This window comes from Phodopus roborovskii, unplaced genomic scaffold (assembly GCF_943737965.1).
Source record: "Phodopus roborovskii unplaced genomic scaffold, PHOROB, whole genome shotgun sequence".
Classification (NCBI taxonomy): domain Eukaryota; kingdom Metazoa; phylum Chordata; class Mammalia; order Rodentia; family Cricetidae; genus Phodopus; species Phodopus roborovskii.
The window spans coordinates 16,248,092-16,271,309 of record NW_026126636.1 but is presented as its reverse complement, the minus strand read 5'-3'; the positions used below and the strand labels follow the sequence as shown (position 1 = coordinate 16,271,309).

Below are 23,218 nucleotides of genomic sequence, written 5' to 3'. Positions count from 1 at the left end.
ACCCAGATCTTGAAAATCTTACCTGCTGGGGTTCATACATGTCTACAAATGACAAAAGTAACATAGATATTTCCCAATATGGTCCTGTAATCATCATTTGACATTTGAAATTTTCACCACAGAAAGAATTAGGGGACCAACCAGTCGTTTCTCTTATTAGTTGCATGAGATTGTATAATTTAGATAGAGTGACATGCTTATGTCCATAGTAATCAAATACTAAAGATTTATTTGGTAATAGATCATGGTTCCTGTTGACCTCATCCAGGGCGAAAGCCAAGGCCAGTGCAAACTTGTAGTTCTCAGTTGGTGTTCTGTAAAAGGATACAGTGTTTAATATGGACAGAGATCAATACATGATTATTTGTAGTCAGTGCATGGGCTATCTTGTACTGAATATTATTCCTAAACTTCCTCAAAGATGGAAACAATATCTTGTGTTGTGAGGCTGGAAAGATACAAGAATCTGGAAGGTTGCAAAAGCTATAAATTCCATGTTCAGGATCTCCCATGAATGAGATTTGCCACTACCATCTTCCATAGAAGGCATTTTCCATGTCTGGTTTTGAGCTCCACCTCAGAAGATATAAAAAAGCACAGGCATTGACTAAATAGTAAACATGATCATCTTCATGTTGAAATTATCAATTAATATTAAAAATGTATGTGACACGTTAGCTACAGAGTTTATATTATTTCCTATGAAAATTACTGAACTGACAAATTTTGACAAAAAAAATCACAGATAGTACACAATAGTGTATATGGGAGCAACATTTCCTTATGGACTTATAGTTCATGATAATTAATGAACAATTTAGTTAACATATCCCCTCATGTCCATCTTCATACTGCTCTTTCTTTTCTTTTAGGTTTAACTGTTGCAGGCAATTGGGTTTTTTTTTCATATTTATTTTTTTGTCTCAGAAATAACTATTTTTATTTATTTATTTTTTTATATGTCGATCCCAGAACCCCCTCACTCCCTCCCTCTCTCCCTTCCTACCTTCCTCTTACCCTCTCTCCCCCCTCACATGCACCCTGACCATCTCCCCTCCCATCCCCCCAACCCCAATTCCATGTGTAGGTCAATGCCATCCAGGTGGGGTCATGTAAATCTGTCTGTTCATTTGAAGTAGGGACTAGGCAAGAACCTGGAAGCAACCTAGATGCCCCTCAACTGAAGAATGGATAAAGTAGATGTGGCACATCTACACAATGGAATGCTACTCTGCAGAAAAAAATAATGGAATCTTGAAATTCGCAGGCAAGTAGATGGCACTAGAAGAAACCATCCTGAATGAGGTAACCCAGGCACAAAAGGAGGAACATGGTATGTACTCGCTCATATATGGATTTTAGACCTAACCCTGAGGAACTAGGACACAAGGTATATTCTAAGAGATTCATATAAAGTCCCTCACAGAAGGGGGAAGGGACAAGTCCCTCAGAGGACATGGGAAGTGGGGTTCTGCATCTGGGGTGAACAGTCCATGTGAAAAATATGGGTTGAACAATACAAGAGGGTACTTCAGTCTCTCACTCCATGACATCATTCATGATTGTTGTTACAAGGCCCTTGGGATGAAACATTTTTTTGAAAATTTGGTCCCAGGACTACCTCACCTTTTGGTAACACCAATATAATTGAGGTGAGTGCTATTTTCTCAGATGACCCATAGGGAATCCATAAATTAATGCTTTAAGAAGGACACACAAAGTCAGAATTCATGGTTACAAACTGGGAATTACATCACCAAGTCCATAACAGGGCTAGGTAGCCTAATTTGTGGAGCCTCTAACATCCACATAATATGCAGTGTGGTCTCTGCTGCACCAGGGACAAGTACAAATTATCCACCCAACACCTGAGATTCTATTCTACAGAGGACAAATAATACAGTCAATACACAAAATTCCTGAATCTTACTGTATCTAAACCTATCCAGCTCATCAAAGAATCACAGTTCATTTACATGTTCAATGTTGATTTGTAAATATTCAAAATATCTGGAGAAAAAACCCAGACCTTAGTGCCTTATTTCAAATACTACATAAGACATATCACTTCCTCACAACCAATCATTTGAGTTCCAAACAAATATTAATCTCTCTGATCTTCCCTTTTCACAGATGTCTTTTGATGACCAAATTCTTCAACTTTATCCATGATTTCATACATTACTTTGTTTATTTACATTCCAGTTGTGGCTTGAAGAAGTCTTGTGCTGAGTATCTTAGAAGCAAATAGTAACTGTGCAGTGGCCCTATCATGAAAACATAAACTCTTATGCCATTGTTGTAGTCAGCCACTGAATGTTGAATTCTAGAATCTTAATTGCTGATGGGAGAGTGTACTGATTATTTTCTTTTGTTTGTTTGTTTGTTTGTATTTTGTTTTGGGGTTTTTTGTTTTTTCTTATTTTACATATTAATCCCAGTTCCCTCTCCCTCTCTCTCTCCTTCCTTCCCATGCCCTCCAACCACCCTCCCATCCCATGCCTCTCCCACACACTCAACAGGGAGGGTGATGCCTTCCAAGAGGGATCAACAAAATCTGTCAAGTCATTTGGAGTAGGGACTAGGCCCTCCCTCCTGCCTCTACAATAAGGGAATATCCCTCCATTGGATACTCCAAAATCCTTTCTGCACCAGTGATACAACCTGGTTCCACTGTCAGAGGTCCCTTAGAATGTCCAAGCCTTCTAACTGAAAACCATGTTCAGGGAGGTCTGAGTTGGTCCAATGATGGAGGTCCATGAGTTCCCCCTTGTTCATGTCAGCTGTCTCTGTGGGTTTCTTTTGCCTGGTCTTCTTCCTGTCTGCATCTGGATTCCAGTTCAGCTCAGTGTTTACCTGTGGGTGTCTGCTTCTGTTTCCATCAACTACAAGATGTGGGTTCTATGATGGTGGATATGTTAGTCATCGATCTCATTAGCAGGGAAGTGATGAAGAAGGTCATTTCGTATTCATCACAGGAGAAATCTAACAGTACAAAGTATCAATTCTAAACATTTAAGCCCCAAATACAAAGTCACCCACCTTCTTAAAAGAAATGCTACTAAAACTCAAAGCTCACATAAAACCTCACACATAATAGGAGACTTCAACACCCAACTCTCACCACTAGACAGGACCAGCAGACAGAAACTTAATAAAGAAACAAAGGAACTAACCAAAATTATGTCCCAATGGGGTTTAACAGACAACTATAGAACATTCCATTCAAACACTAAAGAATATACCTTCTTCTCGGCACTACATGGAACCTTCTCTAAAATGGACCACATACTTGGCAACATAACAAACCTCAACAGATTAAAAAAAAAAAAATGGAGTAGTCCCCTCTATCTTATCAGGCCACAGTGCTTTAAAATTGGATTTTAACAACAACACAAGATGCAGAAAGCCCACAATCTCTTGGAAACTGAATAATGCGCAATTGCATCATACCTGGGTCAAGGAAGAAATAAAGATTTCCTAGAATTCAATGAGAACACAACATACCCCAACTTATGGGACACCTAGAAAGCAGTGTTACGAGGGAAGTTCATTGCACTAAGTGCCCATATGAAGAAAATGGAGGATAGTCACATTAGAGAATAACAGCACAACTGAAAGCCAGTGAAATTCCAGAGACCTACAAGGATGACCCCAACTAACAATCTGAGCAACAGTGGAAAGGCTACCATAAATGCCCTTCCCTGATAATGAGATTGATGACTAACTTATATGCCATCATCTAGTAGCTGATGGAAACAGAAGCAGATACCCACAACTAAACACTGAGCCGAACTCCTGGAATCCAGTTGCAGAGGGAGGAATGATAAGAAAATGGGGACAAGACCAGGCTACAGAAACCCACAGAGACAGCTGTCCTGAACAACGGGGAGCTTATGGACCCCCAGACAGATAGCTGGTAAACCAGCCCTGGACCAACTCAGACCCCTGAACATGGGTCTCAGTTAGAAGGCTTGGGTATTCTAGGGGACCTCTGACAGTGGAACCAGGGTGTGTCCTTTGGGCACTAATGGGCTTTTGGAACACATTCCCCATGGAGGGATACTCCCTTAGCCTAGAGGCAGGAGGGAGTGCCTAGTCCTTACTCCAAATGACTTGACAGATTTTGATGATCGCTCCTGGAAGGCAGCACCATCCCCTTGGAGTGGGGGGTGGAATGGAATGGGAGGGGAGGTTGGGAGGTGGGAAGGATAGAGAGATGGACAGGGAACTGGAATCAATATGTAAAACAAGAAAAAAGGAATAATCTACAGATGAAGGATGGGATATGAGAAGAGATGACAGTGTCTCTCTGTGTTCATGCATTTGACAAAAGAACCTTCAACCTTCAGTGAGAGCCTGAATCCCAGCCCATGAGCAGCATCAGAGAAATGCCCGAGCTTCAGACACAAAGCAGCATCAAGGGAGCCATGAGCCTCAGAACTGGGAGCAGTGTTAGAAGGAGGCCCTAGCCTCAGCCCCAGAAGCAAGGAGTGATTACTGGATGAAGCAACAGCAGCACTTTCCTGCAGTAGCTTCCAGAAACCATTGCAAAATATTTCTGTAGGAAAAATCACCTGTGTTCCAGCCAGCATCCACTGCCATTTCTCTGTGGGTGATACCCCCCACTACATCAATTCAGCCCCCATCTACACCTCCAATGGGAAGAGCATCCACTGGAGCTGTAGCCCCAGTACCTCAAGGAGTGACCACATGAGCACTGGGCCCACTTCCAGCAAGAGGCGCCCTCACCAGGAGCTCTGCTCTATGTATGCATCTGGTCTGTGGAACCAAACCGGTGCCACACCCCCCTTGGGTGTGGCTTCAGGTGGACAGAAGCAGAAAGGGAGGAGCTTGAGGCATGACTTTCCATTGTGCGCTATTTCTGGTGAGTCAGCAGGGAAACACTCTGGTATTGTTCTGTGTAATTGTTCCCAATAAACATCCATTTATCATTTATCTTGGGTAAAGTAATATAATTACATTCTCACCTTCAGCTCTACTTGTGCCTGAAGGAGTAGTCAACAAAGCCACAGCCCCCAACTATACCAACTGGAGAAAGGGGGAACCCATGAAGCACAAACTCCACCTATACTGATTAGAGAAAGAGATGCATTGACAACAAGAACACATTCAACAATATAAAGAGTATTAAGGAACCCCTAGAAACTAGTGATGTTACAATAGCAAGACCTGAACATTCCAACACAGGTGAAGTAGAAAATTACTTAAAAATAACTTTATGAGGATAATTGAGGCCCTTAAAGAGGAAACAAAAATTCTCTTAAAGAAATGGAGGAAAAAGAAAACAAAAAAATTGGAAGATATCAACAAATCCCTTAAAGAAAACCAAGAAAAAGTAATAAAACAAGTGAAGGACATAAAATATGAAATAGAGGGAATAAAGAAAACACAAACTGAAGGAATTCTGAAAACATAAAATCTGGGTAAATGGTCAGAAACTACGAATACAGAATACAAGAGATGGAAGAGAGAATTTCAGACGTTGAAGATAACTTGAATGAAATAGATTCATTGGTCAAAGAAAATTTAAATCCAACAAACCCTCCGCATGCAGGAAATCGCAGATACCATGAAAAGAATAATAGGAATAGAAGAAGGAGAAGTCCAACTCAAAGACAGAAAATATATTCACCAAAATCATAGAAGAAAACTTCCCCAACCTAAAGAAAGGCATGCCTGTGAAAATACAAGAGGCTTACAGAACACCATATAGACTGGACCAAAGAAAGCAAAAGTCCCATGAAAGAGTCTGCCAGTCATTCTACAGGACACACACACACACACACACACACACACACACACACAATGACTAACAAACTGCCAATACAGGTAGACAATTTGAAATTTCAAATTTCCTGCTTTGATGAAGAGTCTGCCAGACACACTATGGCCTGTAGGCTGAAGAAGGAAGATTACAGAAGAACTATGGGTGACTGACCGGGCAGTGAGATGTTCTCTGTCATTTCTAGAGTTTATATACTATCCTTCTGTGGTCTTTGATGGAGTTGAAGACAAGATAGTTATGGTTATAGTATTCCTTAGTTAGGATTAAAGATAAGTTACATATAAGACTTTAGACTCACAAAGATAGGATAGATGATGGAATATTTACTTTAAATCTTGCTAAATGTTACTGGACTAAATATTGTTAACTACCGTTCTTATTTGATAACTGTTTTGTTATGTGTTTTACTATGTTAAAGTTAAAACCCTTCTTTTTTAGGCAGAAAAGAGAAGATGGTGGGAGATGTCATTCTGTAAATATGTTTTTCTTATTGGTTAATGAATAAGCATTGTTGGCCTAATAGGAAAGCAAGATAGGTGGGACTAGGACACAAGGAGGACTCTGGGAGATGTAGTAGAGAGGAGACGAAATGTAGGATGCAAGAGGAGTAAGATATCTGGACCCTCTGGTAAGATAAGACCACATGGAAACACTTAGATGAATAGAAATGGGTTAATAATTTAAGACAGAGCTAGCCAATAAGAAACGCTAGTACCAGGCCAACAGCTTTATATCAAAAAATAAAATAAAAATAAATAAATAACTTTTGTTTTGCACATCATTCTTCAAAGGAACAAAGCCGGTGAGTACAATAAGGAAGAAGTAAACAACTCTTGATGCCTCCTTCCTGAAGAAGTGCAAAACTAAAAATCTTCATTAAATAATGACCTGCTTTTGCTTTTATTTTTTCTCTTTCTTTTCTAATGAGTTATTTGTAATTGATGACATGAATAAAATGTGATGAGGCCAAGATAGCATCTGGAGAAAAGGACCAAGGTCATCTGCTAGGTAGCACTTTAAAGTTATGACAGCATCAGATTTATACCATGTTAAAAACCATTCTAAATGCAAAAAAAAAAAATTAGAATAAAACAAGAATAAGAACAAAAAGGTAGCTATTCTGTTTAGGGCAGAACCCCAAGACAAATGAGGATTTTCCCTGAAAGCATGTCTTGCCTTTATCCCTACCTACCTTTAAGCTTACCTTCATAAGCGAAGTACATACAGTTAAAGAAGTAAAGAAATGGTCACTAGACTAATCTCTGATAATTTCATTTGTTTAGCTTTATGTGTTACTTGTCAATTGGACAATGTTCATTTTGTGGACTAGGTGGGTGTCATGACTGAATGAAGTAAAAGTAACTTGTAGTCAAGTATTTCAAATCATTTGCCTTGAGTAGAACCAGCTGGAGCCTCCATGTCACAACAAACAGGAGAAAATTTAAAACCTGTAATGTTAAACATTTTACTATTAATCTTAAAAAAAAAAAAAGTCCCCTCATCATATAATAATCAAAACAATCAGAATACAGAATAAAGAACATTAAGAGCTGCAAAGGAGAAAGGCCAGGTGACATATAAAGGCAGACCTATCAGAATTACACCTGACTTCTCAGTGGAAACAATAAAAGCCATAAGGTCCTGGTCAGAGGTTATGCAGACACTAAGGGACCACGATGCCAGACTACTTTACCCAGCAATGCTTTCAATAACCATACATGGAGAAAACAAGATGTTACATGATAAAACCAAATTTAAACAATACCTATCCACAAACCCAGCACTACAGAAAGTACTAGAAAACACCAACCCAAGGAAATCAACCTATGCCCATAATAAACACATGAAATGGATAAGATTACAGCAGCAAACCCCAAAGAAAGGAACTGAACACACAGTGCCATCACCAACAACAAAAACAAAAATAACAGGAACTAGCAATCACTAGTCATTAATATCCATTAATATAAATGATATCAATTCACCTGTACAAAGACACAGGCTAAAAGAGTGGATACGAAACAGAATCCATCCCAAGAATCTGTCCAGCTGATTGCATCCACCAGATTTGTAAGGGCCAGTCCAGAAGCCTAAGTTTCTAATGTATCCTGTCTCAGATTAATCAGCCCTGATACAGCAGCAATTGATACAAATTATTATTTGCCAACAAGAGCCTGAATTTACTGAAGATTGTACTAACCATTTGTGTAAGGATTCAGGCATTACACTGGCCTGCCCCTGTCACCTGGCAGAATGCACTCAGGCAGTGCCCTGGTCAGCCCAGGGTTCCATGAGTACTAGTATGCAGGCAGGTGTAAAGGACCCCTTTAAAAGTCAGACCCCTGCCAACTCATGCTTTTTTGCCTTCTCTCTCTCTCCTCTCTCTCTCCCCCCCCCTCTCTTCTGCTCCCACTGCCTCTGTCTCTTCCTTTCTCCCTCACTCCCCTCTCTAAATAAACTCATTTAAATTCTGTCTGCCTGGTGTGTTATTCCATCCCACCTTGGTCACCCTCACCTGCTAAGGAACCTACTATGCTCTCCCATGTGGTCCCTTACCTTGGGACCCCACACACTTGGAACTGTCACTCGGGACCACATCCCCTTCTTCACCTTTTATTCTTGTAACGGTAACTAAAGAAAACATTTTGGTGTGGAAACTTGGTCAGGCCCTCCTCAATAACTCAGTGGCCTCCTGCTGTTGGATGGCCAGCCAGAAGCATTCGGGGACCCTGATTATGAACCAGCAGTCCACTTCCATCCACTGGAAATACACCGCCTACAATTTTCATTGTAAATACTTAAAACCCTTTCACTTAATGCCACTTGTTAAGGCACCCAGACTCATTTACCTTTATATTGAGAAATGGCCTAGCTATCCTTTAGAAAATAAGTCAAATTGGCCACAATTGCTGCCAGCAAACAGGTAGATGGAAGGAGTTACCATATGTCCAAGCTTTTTTCTACCTCTCTGCTAAACAATCTCTTTCCTTACATTTTTCTGTTTCCATTCTCTTCCCGGCATACTAAAACTCTCCTGCCTGCCGCAGCTGCAACCCATCTCAGGTCGAAAACCTCCCTCCAACTAAAAATGTCCTGTTCCACTAGGCATCTTGTGCTCGTGTTCAAATATCTTACTCTCGTGTTTGTCCTATATTGTTTCTTCTCTGTGCAGATGTCATTGGCTCACAGTAGGCTGGCCTGAGGCAGCATCTGCTCAAGATACTCTTGAGTTTTTCATTTTTCTGCATGAATGAGGTTTTCGGGTTCTGTGCCCTAGTGCTACTCATGCTGACTGGTTTTGCTTGGCCACCAGGTACACCCCTCTTCTCTTCCTCTCTCTCTCTCTCTCTCTCTCTCTCTCTCTCTCTCTCTCTCTCTCTCTCTCTCTCTCTCCCTCTCCCTCTCTCCTCTTCTGTTCCCGGTGCCTCTATGTCTCTTCCCTTCTCCCTCACTCCCCTTTCTAAATAAACTCCTCATTCAAGCTCTATCTGCATGGTGTGTTATTCCCTCTGCCGTGCTACCTCACCTGCTAAGGAACCTGCTACTCTCCCAAGTCATCCCTTACCTTGGGATCCCACTCACTTGGGACCCTCACTCGGGACCACTCCACCTTTTATTCTTATAACTGTAACTAAAGAACAATTTGAGTTCATGTTTTTATAAACTCCCATACTGAGAACACCAAAATGTTCTCAAACAATATTTCCCTATTAGTTTAATATAACTATCCTTTTGGCCTGAAACACATGAAATACTTACATAATGGTATGGTTCTGTTCATTGTAACCTGCCACCTTGTCCAAGGTCTAAAACTTTTGAGTCTTGCTATTTTTAGTATCAATATTCTAATATAGTACTTTGAAATTGGACTAAACACCTCACCATCCTTTTTCAGAACTTCAAAATGGAGATTTCTTAGCTGTAATGAGCATGGGCACCTTTTCTTGCTCATAGGTCATCTCTTTAAAACTTCATAGTCTCTTGATAACTGTATGGATGGACTCACACAATATTAAGCTGAATATGTCTTTACTAAATCATTCTCTTTAGTTTTATTTCATGCTGAATTTTCTGATGTCTACATATTAGCACTGTGTAAAGCATTTACAAAAGGAATTTGATTCATTTGTTGAGGATTGTAGATTGGAATTTCTAAGGTACAGCAGGACATGAGGATAGCACAATGGCATTCAGTTTTTATCCATGGGCATCAGTGTCCTAAGGGTCATTGAATTGTGGAGTCTAAGCATGATTCCAGAGCCATGCACAGACAAAGCCCAGTTTGGAGGGTGTCTATATTTAACACAGACTTACACCCATATTTTAATTTGTCCCAATGCAGACCTCTCACTCTCTTCCATGAATGTGAGGAAGAGAGTAGACTTCTTTCTTAGGCTCACTAAGCCTCTACATTCTGTCTGTGTGGAGCCCTTTCCATGGGACCATGTACTACTATTAGAAGTAAGCCTGAAGCAGTTAGTACAATCACTCTTCCCTTCATTAGTTGAATCAAATGCTTAATCCTTAACATTGATTTTTCTGGTGTACAAGTTTAGAAGAACAGCTAATGGGTTCAGCACATGTTGCATGAGAACTGTTCCTGAGGAGACACAACATTCTTATATACCCACTCAGGCAAAATGGGAACTGGCAACAGAACCAAGTATACGTGCCTGTAAATGGAGTTCTTAATTAGTCTAGATAATAAAAAGCCAGAATCAGATATAGAGGGAAATGCTAAGAGATCAGAGAGAAGGAGCAAACCACAGCACACCTTACCTCCTTAGCATCCTATTTCTCCCTACTTATATCCTGTTTCTGCCCAGCTACCTCACTTCCTGTCTGTCTGTACAGACCTTCAGACCTCTATGGTTAGCTAGTGGCAAGCTCCATTCTCTGACCCCCAGGCAGGCTTTATTTGTATACTTGCCACTGAAATCCATCTTATTGAACCAATGAGCTTTATTGTGGTTACTTACATAAATAGGGACTGGAGTTGCTTACAAGAGCAAAAGTTGCCATCATGAAATTCCAAGAGAGCATGAAATACAACATTTGAACAGTGGACATCCACAGCATACACACCTGTCAGCATATCTATGTGGTGAAGGGCATCATACTTTACTGGCTCAATTCATCAAAGCCTCTTCTAAGCATCAAGACTGATAAGTTTTTTTCAGTGGTATTAAGCATAGTGAATCCTGTCAGTTTCGGGAAATTCTTGAAGCTATTTTGAATGATTTATTTCCTATCTTAATCAGTTTCCCTGAAGGATGGAATGCTTCAGGCTCCACAAAACTGCTACACAACACACATTCTTCAGGCTTCTTCATTTTGTCTTCATTATGAAGTATTTGAGGGTGAAAAAGTAAAAATACTTGAATAAAATTTTCCTACAATGTCACACTTCCTGAATTTTTCCTCAGTGTAAAGTCTTAATTTTTTTTTTTTTTTCCTAAGACTGGAACATCACATAAAGGCTTTCACAAGATTCTCATGCTCATAATCATTCTCTAGTGTGGAGTCTGCCTTAGTCCACAAGGACAGAGATTGTATAAAGCATAGGCCACATTATTTAATTTGGAAACTTTAGTCTCCCATTTGAATTTACTCATTTCTTAGACCTGAGAGTGGTAAAGACTTTGCTATATACACTATATTTGTAAGGTTCTCTCCTGTATTAATTCATTAATGAGTTTTAAACCTGGCTTCCTGAATAAAGGATTAGTGTGTTTCTTCCGGTATGAATTTTCTCATGTTTTCTAAGAACTGAGCCAATGGTAAAGGATTTTTCACATCCACTACATTTGTAAGGTTTCTCTCCTGTATGTATTCTCTGATGACTTATCAGATTGCCTTTCTGGATAAAGCATTTGTCACATTCACTACAGTTATAAGGTTTCTCTCCTGTGTGAATTTTCTGATGTATTCTAAGCTTGGCTTTCTGGATAAAGTATTTGTCACATTCACTACATTTGTATGGTCTCTCTCCAGTATGAATTTTCTGATGTATTCTAAGATATGAGTCCGTATTAAAAGATTTCCCACATTCACTACAGTTATAAGGTTTCTCTCCTGTGTGGATTCTCTGATGTCTTCTAAGGTTGGTTTTCTGAACAAAATATTTGTCACATTCACTGCATTTGTAAGGTTTCTCTCCTGTATGAATTCTCTCATGTCTCCTAAGACCTGAGCCAGTGGTAAATGATTTTCCACATTCATTGCATTTGTAAGGTTTCTCTCCTGTATGGACTTTCTGATGGGTTCTAAGATCAGCTTTCCAGATGAAGCACTTATCACATTCACTGCATTTGTGAGGTTTCTCTCCAGTATGAATTTTCTGGTGGTTTCTAAGGTCTGAGACAATGGTAAAGGATTTCCCACATTCACTACATTTATAAGGTTTCTCTCCAGTATGAACTGTCTGGTGTCTTCTAAGACCAGAGCCAACAGTAAAGGATTTCCCACATTCACTACATTTGTAAGGTTTCTCTCCTGAATGAATTGTCTGATGTGTTCTAAGGTTGACTTTCTGGATAAAGCATTTGCCACATTCATTGCATTTGTAAGGTTTCTCTCCAGTATGAATTCTTTGATGCAGTCTAAGAGATGTGCGAAAGGTGAAGGATTTCCCACATTCACTACATTTGTAAATTTTCTCTCCTGTATGAATTCTCTGATGTTTTTTAAGACTTGAGGAGGTAGAAAGGGATTTGCCACACTCATTACATTTGTAAAGTTTCTCTCCACTGTGCCGTCTATAATGGTATTCAAGGTGTGACAATGTATAGAATGACTTACTACATTGTTTACATTTATAAGGCCTCTCTCTTCCATGAATTTTCTGATGTTTTCTAAGAACTGAGCAACAGATAAAGGATTTTCTACAATTTTTACATTTGTAAGTCTCCTCTCCAGTGTGGATTCTACAACATCTTTTAAAGCCTGATGAATGATAAAAGCACTTGCCACATTCTGTACATTTGTAGGGTTTTCCTCTATAATGGGTGTTGTGTACTTTATGGTGTGACAAATGCAAAGAAGACTTATCACATTCTATGAACTTATAGGGTTTTTCTCCAGGATGCGTTCTCTGATGTTTACTGAGACTCAAATAGGTCCTGAAGCATTTTCCACATTTTCTGCATTGGTGTGGTTTCTTTCCATTATGGATTAGTTTCATTGTAAGTTCATGTTTAGAGTCAAAAAGTTCATCATAATCTGAATTTTTGTTTTCACCCTTTCCAGTATGAATTCGTTGAGACTGGCTAATGGTGGAACATATATATAAACACTTTCCATAATCTTTATATTTATAGTGTTCTTCTGCAGTGTTCCTACTTTCATGTCTCTTTAGGTTTGATGACTCAGTAGAAGTATCCCTATGGTAATCACTTCTGTAGTTCTTGCAGTTTTCTATAGTACCATTTGTGGTATAGGGTATACACTGGAAGGATTCATGAATCGTTTTGCCCAGCTCATAACATTTGTGAGACTTCTCTTGGGTATTCACATCCTCATGGACAATATGCTTTGAGCTTCGATTCAAGACATTCTTATATTTACCACAAATACAATGGTTCTCTGGAAAATTAACACAATTAGGGATAATAAGGATTGATGCTTTATTAAACAGATTCAATAACTGTTGCATCCTGAAGTTCTCTAAGACAAATAAATTAGCAAATCATAGGAATAGAACTTTCACCAGAGGCCTTTTGTGTTTCATTGTCATTAAATGGATGCTCAGAAGAACCTCCATTCTGATCTCCATCAACCCACAAGGACCAATAATAGTCTTTTCATTCTTATCCAATCCTCATACTTTGAAGAGATTTGAACAAATAGGTGATAGAGCAATAATGTACTTTGAGAAAGGAGCTCTCTTAATAATCATTTGGAGAATGCTTCTCCTTTTCCTTGTTTATATTTTCTGCATCACACTGTGTAGCCTTCGTTGGCTGGAAACTCACTATATAACACAAGTTGGCATGGAACTCACGAGATCCACTTGATTCAGCCTCCCTACTGACAAAATTAAAATCATGCTATGCCAGGACTAATGACTATATCTCAAAAAAAAAAAAAAATTAAACATTATGCACACCACCAACAGCTCTTTCTCTAATTTAAAATCGCCTCACTTTTTTGAAATCAGAAATAGGTGAATAGCTTAACCCAACGTAAAAATAAAAATATTCAACAACTAAGTGTACTACAATGAATTTCCTTGCTTTGAATATTCAATTCCTTTGAACTCTCAAATAAGGACTAAAAACCAGTTAAGAGGGTTGGACAGATTGAACAGTATATAGCATCCATTGCTCTTGCAGAGAACACTGAAAATGTAAAGTTATGGTTATTATTATAAGAATTTCCATTATTTCTGGCAGTCTCTGGCCAGATCAGAGAGTTCCCAACCTTCAAAATAGATACATACAAAAGAAGAGTCAGGAATTGTTCAAGAAAAGCATTCTTACCTACAAAAACTAGATTGCTGTAATTCTCCCACATTACATCCATGTACAGAGCCCTTTGAGATGAGTCTAGACATTCCCACTCCTCTTGGGAAAAGTTCACAGCCACATTCCTGAATGTCAACAGACCCTGCAATGGAAAATTACCCAATTACTATTTCTTGGGGGAAAAAAAATACTTTCGTGGGTAAAAGAGATCTAAGGAATTAGAGACACTTTCATGATATAGATGGGACATAGCATTACTCAAAGGCAAAAGTTTTCTAACAATGTTTCAGAGATAGTTGAGAAGTTAATATCACTGGTGGCTCTTCCAGAGGACCCACGTTTGGTTCCCAGCAACCTCACAATAGAGTATAACTCCAGGTCAATCAATGCTGTTTTGTGAACTCTATAGGACAGAAGTACAAATACTATTCATGTAAACATTCAGACAAATACAACATATACACACACATAAAAGTGAAAGTTAATAAAAGATACATTCTAGAAATTTCATAATCAATATTGTATTTTCTATCTCTGTGAAAACAGGATGGTATAACAGACCCACAATCAGCAAACTCTGAGGGAATGTAAGATATGCATTTGAGGTCTAGGATCAGGATGTATCTTTATGAAGGCTATGTTGAAATTAAACAAGATCACATTGCTGCTTCATAGATGGAAAAGATATGAGCAAAACTGTGCTTCCAATTATACAACTGTCAACCTTGCTTAAATATGGACACTGTATCAGTCCTGTCCACAGATGGGCCTCACCTGACTCTATTCTAACATACCCAGTGGAAATCCTGAGGTCCAGATGCAATGCTGCACCCTTTCTAAAGCAAAGAAGTAGTATAGGGAATGTATAATTCATCGATGAATTAAAAGTTAGTGTTTGCTTTAGTCAGTAAGTAGTATCAGTGGAGACATCCAACATTCCAAACAAAATATAGACTCATTTACTTTGTGAAGCTATTGTAGTGAGAATATTTTTCACAAGCATCAAGTAGAAAAATCAGCATTAACATTTCTACATTTTTCTAAATGTCAACAAAACCAACCCAAATGAATTAAAATTTCAGAAATTCCCTATAGAGTTCACTAGACAATTGTTAGAAAAATATGTATAAATACATGTCCTATATAAAGTAGAAAAACTTTCTATGATCAACAAGATTGTATTAAGTTGTGTGAGAATGATGCTAACTCTTCATTAACTTTGAATATATTTTTGTTCATGACAATGTCTCAATTGAAAATTTGAATCTCATAAATTCAACTCTTTTTTTCTTGGTTTCTCTATGTAGCACTAGTTGTCTTGGAACTTGCTCTGTAAACCAGGCTGGCCTCAGACTCACCTAGATCCACCTGCCTCTGCCTCCCAAGTGCTAGGATTAAAGACATGCACCACACCTGCCAGGCTTCAACTCTATGCTTTTCTTTTGTATTTGAACTCAATAGTCTAACATGATTTTACATTTCATAGATAAGTATCATTTATAATTCTTCCTTCATATTTACAAAAATAATAGAAGACACAAGGATATACCCTAGCTCCATCATGAATGTGCACTAAAAAGGTAAACCCAACAGATGGAAAGATGGCTCAGAGGTAAAGGGCACTTGTTTTCCCTACAGAAACATACAGTTTAATTCTCAATACACAATACACATGGGAGCTTACTACAGTGCTTTAATCCCATGCCAAGGGTTTGGTGCCAACCTCAGGGCTCCATATGCATCAATGGGTCCAAGCAGTACCCATAAAAACATGGAAATGAACATGTTTTATAACTCACTTTTTGTTTAATGTAAGAAATGGAAACCTGTCCACTGCCACCTCTCTACAGAATCTCTGCCTATGTGATGCATAGCTTCAGGGAAAGGAAACATGTGGGGGAGGGGAGCCTTTCTCTGCCCAAAGAAGAGAGCAGAGTCATTAAGAAAGACATTTGTTTATGCTTGAAAATCAATGGCTTGTGTACAGCACCAAGTCCATACCTCTAGAAAATTCTAGATAATAGAAAAAGAGGTGGGGACAGGACTGCTTACGCCTTGTCTGGAAACTAAAGCAAAAGGCAAAGAAAACTCTGATGTGTCTGTTGAGAATTTCGCACTGAGCATGATTTTGTTATCAGGAGAAAGACATGAGCAGCATCTCTCCTGAGACAACTAGATTTCATGTGTCAGCACACCCATCCATCACTTGTGTATAACAGCAAATAGTTATGAGAAAAAGCCATTATACTGCAATCTGCATCTCCTCTCAGGAAAGTCAGTTTTATAGCAAGAGCAAGGCACAAATTCCATCCATCAGCTCTGCACTCTAGGATGCTGAAATACTTACTAGTAAGAGTTAAGCCTCTGAGTCTCTTCCAGTTCTACTTTTCCATAAAGAGCTCAGTGATGTAGCCCAAAAGACCCATGTATTTCTAGGGATACTTTCATAACAAGGTTCTGGAAACATTATCATTCCTGAAATGGAACCTATGTGGCCCATGACACCTTTACTCCTCACTAAAAGACCCAAGTCCAGCATCTATAGGAAATGGGCATCCATATATTTCTTTGATCATCATTCACAATGGAATCTTTCTGAATTGCAGGTCTTAAGTGCATGGAAAATATATGTCCTCCCTGTAATAATCAAGGGAGGATACAATGGGACAAGACTGAGCAACATAGGTGACAAATTTAAAGGTTTAATCTTAATTATCAGAGGAAAAAAGAAGAAGAAAATAATAGGGAATATACACTTTGGGCAAGGAATTAAAGGCTTGCATGGTTTCGATTTAAAAAAAAAGTTTTTTTTTTCAAAGAAATATGGACATGATGCCTACCTGGATAGCATTTATTGGAGAAGCAGCCATTGTCACTGTTGCTTTTCTCTGAGTTTCTGTCTTAGGAGCAAAGACTGTAACTCTTCCTAGACATTTCAGATAAAGATATCGACAATAAAAAGCTAAAATTAGTACGACCTTATTATAAACAATGCTAACCCATATAACAAAACCCCCAAATGAAAAATGATACCAGAGGTATTGTCAACATTTCTATAGACATTAGAGCATGGGAAAATATATTTTCCGGGAGGAAAGAATGTAACTGTGAACATTATCATTGCACCCAGAAATATAGGCTTTTTAAATTCATGAAGAAGGAATTGCATTTGAAGGAAGTTACAAATTAGACATGTTAGCCACTCAAACAGAACTAAAAATCATAATTGGAGGAAAACTATAAGTAGAAAAATCACACAGAAGTGATCCATGAGAAAACAGGAAATAAAGACATTTTACATAAAGAGTAGACGCAGAAAGGAAGAGCTGGGAGGAACACAACATACCATGCCCAACTCATGCAAACACCATTTCTGAGTGGAGGGATGAAAACACTACCAGTGATTACACCAACCAGAAATTTTTTAAAACTCATAAGGAATAAAAGCCCCGTGATATGAAAATCTCAGTAGAAATTAACATGTCGATGGCATTCAATGTTCAATGAGAATTTATAAGGAACTAGGGAGAAAAGGAACATGACTAAACACAGTAAAGGGCACATGTGTCCCCCATAGGCCAATAGTACTATGCAGAGAAAAACATGAACAGCATAAACAGGAAAGCTGTAAACAGAAGAAAGATGCATGCAAGCTCCAGTCTCATTTACTCCAGGGTCACAACAGTGGCATAGAGAAATCTAAATAAGCCAAAAGATAAAGGGAGGTACAGGTAGGAAGTAAAGGCAACAACCTCCTCTTTAATGATGACAAGTCACACACAAAACTCCCCCACAGATGCCATGGGAAGCTCTTAGACTTGACAAATTTCGGCTATTACTGAAAAATACAAAACTAACACATAAAATAATCAGTTCCTCTACAAATCTATAATGACCATTTGAGAATTAAATTAGAAATCCAGCTTATTCAGGTTGCTTCGGAAAGGTCCAGGAATAAGTCTGAACACAAGCAAATGGACTGCCACACACTCTGAATGACAAATGACGTAGTGTAAATGATTATATTACTAACAGCAACCAGCAGAATTGATGCAATTCCCATCAACAAAATACTGACATTTCACACAAAATACATATGAATACAGTCACATGGTCACAGGAAAATCACAATCACAAATATCAATGAGAGGAGTCCAGTCCTCTGAGAAGATGAAACGTGTTTACTTTAAATAGAAACTCTGGGTTTGGGAAACTCGGCCTCTTGCCCAAGGGTTCACAACCATAAGTGAGATATTGGAATTAACACGGGTTCTTCTCACTCCTCTGCAACAAAGCATTCTATACAGTTACTGAAATGTTTGTCAAGATCCAGAAAAACAAAATATTCAAAGCTATAGCTCTGCGACTTTATTACACAGGAACTAATGTAAAGAGAGACCCTGCAAAGGGGAGAGAGAGATCCCTGTCAATTATTAAATAAATGAGAGAGAGAAAAACTTTTCTGCTGGACACATTTTGGCACGCCTGGCTGATGGGAGATGTCATTATGTATATATGTTTCTCATAATGGTTTAATGAATAAAGCACTGTTGGCCAATAGGAAAGCAATATAGGTGGGACTAGGAGACAAGGAGGAGAGAGGAAGTAGTAAGGAGGGGTCAAGATGGACAGTCTGGAGAAGGCAGAACCTCCAGCCGCCTCTCGTGGTAAGACCACATGGAAATACATAGAAATGGGTTAATAATTAAGACAGAGCTAGCCAATAAGAAACTAGTACCTGGCTAACAGCATTATATCAAATACAGAGTCTCGGTGTGTTAATTGGGGCTGGCGCACGGCGGGACAAGACCAGCAGCGGGAGGAAAAACCTTACTCCTTACACCTGGCCAAATGAATGCCACAGCCACTCAGCCTCCACATGAGCCATGTGTGTGTTTCAGGGCCACACAAGTGGACTGGAACTCAAAGTCCTCCAGCCCCAAAACCTCTTCCCGGCTGGGGTCTGGCTTAGCTTAGAGCACAGACATCTGAGGCATTCCTGATAAGCAGGGACACAAGTGTTAGTCTGGTTGCCCCAGAACTTAAGTTTTTTGTTTGATTTTTCCTCACTTTGGAAAAAAAACTCAATATAGATTTATGAAGGGTCCCTTCATTGGGAGAAATTAAATCAGACCCAACCTCTAATACAGGAACAATTGCAACTAGGACATTAAGCTGCTTAAATTCCCTGAGGCATTGGTGATTAATTACATGGATGACCTTCTCTTCTCTTGCTCATCAAATCAACACTTAAATGCATGCTTAAATTTCATGGTAAATAAACTAAAGAGCAAAATTTAAACTTTGGGACAGGTCAATTGGCTACACTCTTATCTGCCTACCACTACTGAGGATTTAGCTCTCCTCTTTAAGTTGCTTGCTGGAGACTTCTGGCTAAATTCTATAAGAAATGTAACACCTGAAGCAGAGTGGATAATTAGCTTATTAAATAAAGCTGCTGTTGAAGCAGTAACTCAGAATTAATCTCTCACCTCCTTATCAGTTACTTATCCTTCCTTCAGCTCCTGCTGGAAGTATACGTCAACACGGTAAGGGTATTATAGAAATGTATTCATGTCACAATTATGTACAAAAATCTGTAACTCCTTATTTACAAGAAATTATACACTTAATAATGGTGGGAAGGACACATCTTAAAGAATTTCCTGGCAAACAGCCCACAGAAATCATTGTGCCATTAAATAAAATGTAAGTTGATTTGTTCCCCACTGATAATCAGCCGCAGGCTGCATTAGCATGTTACTTGTGCTCTGTAATCACTATCCAAAAAATCCCCTTTTAATATTTTTAAAGATACCCTATGGGTTCATTGCCTGTAGAGATTAACTTTAATGCTTTTACATATGGCTCTTCAAAAGGACATGAAACGTATGTTTTATATCCAAATTCCATATGCTACACACACACACACACACACACACACACACACACACACACACACAAGCTGTACCCCTTGTATAGCTCATTGGTCTGAACTTGCTACATTTAATCAAGTTTTATTAGGTGTTTTATTAAAATTTGAAACAACCATTAATATTTTAAGTGATTCCAATGCTCATTTAAATTGAAATGACAGTTTCTTGGGAGGACTAAGAATCAGCATCATCCAGTTGTGTTGGATAGTTCTGAAACCTCAGTTTGCACATCCTCACCCTGTTTCTACTGTCGCTTGAGTCCCCCCCCCAGTAGTGGGACTCTATCGGAGTCACTCTATGGAGGGTAAACATTAGAATGAATAGCTGTTTTCTAAATGTACTTAGACCTTGAAGAAATCAGTGTGGAAGGCAATGATTGTTTTCTGTGATTTAGAGTTGCTTTCTGAAGCAGCTTTACAACCTTTGCATGCTTTTGGTCACAAGATTATCCAGACTCACCCGATTATCTTGAATTATTGGGTACAACAAACAGTACACAATAAGGACTGAAGTGGCAGGGGTGTGTGGTGATATATTATTTTTGGTTTATTAAAGCTTGCCTGAGGATTCAGAAAGCAAAGCCAGCCACAAGCTATAGAAGTCATGAAGTGGTGATGCACACCTTTAATCCCAGAAGCCATACCAGCTAGCCAGGCAGTGGTGGCACACACCTTCCATTCCAGGACTCAGGATTAAGACCTAGACAGATCTCTGTTCAAGGCCACACTGACTCCACAAAAGTGATCCAGTACTAAGAGAAACATCTTACACACTGGTGATTTCAGCACAAGCCTTTAATCCCAGCGCTAGGGAGGTGGAGACAGGAGTGATATGGCTAGGCTGAGAAGGAAATAAGGATTCATGGACACAGGATTTGCCATTTCAGTTGGGTAAGGTTAAGATCTACTGGCTTGGCTGTTTTGCTTCTTTGATCTTCATCTTGAAGCTTGAACCCCAATATCTGTCTCTTGGTCTTTTAGTTTTCATGCTACAGGGGTGTGATGTTTTTTCTTCAGAAAACATGTAGTTTAGATCAGGGCTTTGGTATGAGGAACTTATTTTTCAAAAAAAAAAAAAAAAAAAAAAAAAAAAAAAAAAAACCAACAACTTTTGTGAAGCCATCATCAAAAAGGACCTAAAATTCATCTTGGAGTGACCTTCTTTGTTCGACTAACCCAAACAACACAAAACACTCGGCACCTCCCTACCTCTTCCTCAGTCCCTCTAACATACCTGGGTCCCTTGCTACTGTCTCCTCTTTCTTCTCCATCCGGAGCTCTATGCTCTGCTTCACGGGTGAGCAGGACTGACTGACCAGCGTCAGACTTGCACATGGGAAAGAGATTCTTCAGAAAGCACCTGGAATTTTTCATGGAACAAAAACGAAAGATGCTAATGCCTGTGAAAAAAAGATAAACATCAAGGAGGGAGAAAAATATCAGCAAAAACCTCTCTCTCTCTCTCTCTCTGAGGAATTCGCTTTACTCTGTAAGGCTCATTCACACACATGCAGAGCAGTTCTCTGAAGAGCAAGGGAGACTACAAGGCTATTCTCACTCTCAGAATCCAGGCTGCTACAGTTCTTCAACAGATCTCTATGTAGAGCCATGTGAGCAGGGTCTAGGCATTCCCAGTCCCACCACAAGACTGAAACCCACAGTCAATATCGACCAACCCTGAAAAGAAAAAAAAAAAAAAAAAACCAAGTTTGGCCAGTGTGTATGGGCAGAGTATTCAAACGGTGCTATCTCGTTTTGTCTCCATCTATATTGAGTTTTTCTAACTATAAAAATAGTGTGGCCTGGCCTGATATCCTCTCACAGCAGGCATACTGCACTTGTCTGGACCTAAGAGGTCACAGCAAGAACGTAGTACATGAACACATGCTTCTGAATGCCGCATTGACATCCTACAACACATGTGTCTCAGATGGAAAATTAACGGGGAGTGAAAGTTTGCTTAGTAAAAGTTGATGTTCTCAACCAAAGCTGGGACACTTGATGAAGCAATGCTATGCGTAGCCCGCCAGAGATTAGCTCTCAAACACTTTATCATCATCTCAAAGTCTTTATTCCAGCCAGTGGGGCCAAACCCAGGTGTTTGGCGACCCAAGCGAGACTCCAAGTATCCAGAACATGGGATTTTTAAGGACAGAGCCCTCGGTCCAGTTGCAGGGGAAGTTTTTGCAGCATAAGCAGGTTGAAGCAAGCAGTTTTTACCAGAAGCTAAGATAAGATGTTAGCCTGCCTAAGGGGAGGTTCCCGCACACACAGGCAACTAGGATAAAAGGTTAACTGGACGATGTTCTCCTCAAACAAGCAGTTTTAACAAAAGCTAAGAAAGATAGGTCAGCCAGGGCATCCTGACCTTTGGTTCCATGAAGAGAGTTGGGTAGTTTACATTGGGTTCTCGATCAAGGAAATCGGATTCTAGTTAACCCTGGAAACGGCGTCAGCAAGGATACAAGATGGAGGAACCTCTGCACTGTCTTGTCCTGTCACATTGCAGTTTCTGATTCAATCAACCCAGCACATGTCCTCATGTGATTACTACCTACTATGCTCTCTCTGCGTGCCTCATCCCAGGGGCAAAGAAAGGAAAGGCCACTCTCCTAAATAGGAAAGAGGTAAAACAGGGGAGTTAAGATGGATTTAAATTCCAGGAGCTTTGTGACTGCACAATAATAGCAAAGAGAACGTGTTTGCAGAGATTAAAAAAAAAAAAAAAAAAAAAAAAAAAAAAAAAACCGCTCTATCAGGTTATTTTCTGAAAATGTTCTGGCAACCATAAGATAATTTAAAAAAAAAAAAAATCACAGTAAGTCCCAGTTTATAAGATCTCAAACTTACGGACATCGGAACGATATCCACAAGAGAATTTTGAAAGCCGTGTCCTTCTGAGCAGCCTCAGCGAGCACAGCCCGGTCCCCTCCCTCCTGGGTCCCAGCCCCGCAGCTCCTCTCACCTGGGAGGTTCCAGGGCCGCCGGGCTGCGGTTCCCGCCACTGCG

At 39.4% G+C, this 23,218-nt stretch overlaps 2 protein-coding genes across 3 annotated transcripts in view; both read right to left on the bottom strand.

Annotated features, from left to right (window-relative positions):
- The window catches only part of LOC127238813 (zinc finger protein OZF-like), a 300,203-nt gene extending 276,985 nt beyond the window's left edge, over positions 1–23,218 (bottom strand). The window contains exon 1 of the mRNA XM_051207558.1: positions 23,175–23,218. The gene's annotated coding sequence lies outside the window, so the exon portion shown is untranslated. The remainder of the gene's footprint in view (positions 1–23,174) is intronic.
- On the bottom strand, positions 10,535–21,597 carry LOC127238807 (zinc finger protein 345). 2 transcript variants are annotated; one of them, XM_051207547.1, is made up of 4 exons: positions 21,444–21,597; positions 17,115–17,196; positions 14,290–14,416; positions 10,535–13,393 (listed from the first exon to the last, which is right to left on the bottom strand). In XM_051207547.1, exons 1-4 carry the CDS (start codon positions 21,581–21,583, stop codon positions 11,508–11,510), a joined length of 2,235 nt encoding a protein of 744 aa, XP_051063504.1. In that variant the 5' UTR covers positions 21,584–21,597; the 3' UTR covers positions 10,535–11,507. The 2 variants fall into 2 exon arrangements, with proteins under 2 accessions (XP_051063504.1, XP_051063505.1); XM_051207548.1 differs by having other exon boundaries at positions 17,115–17,200; positions 21,444–21,543.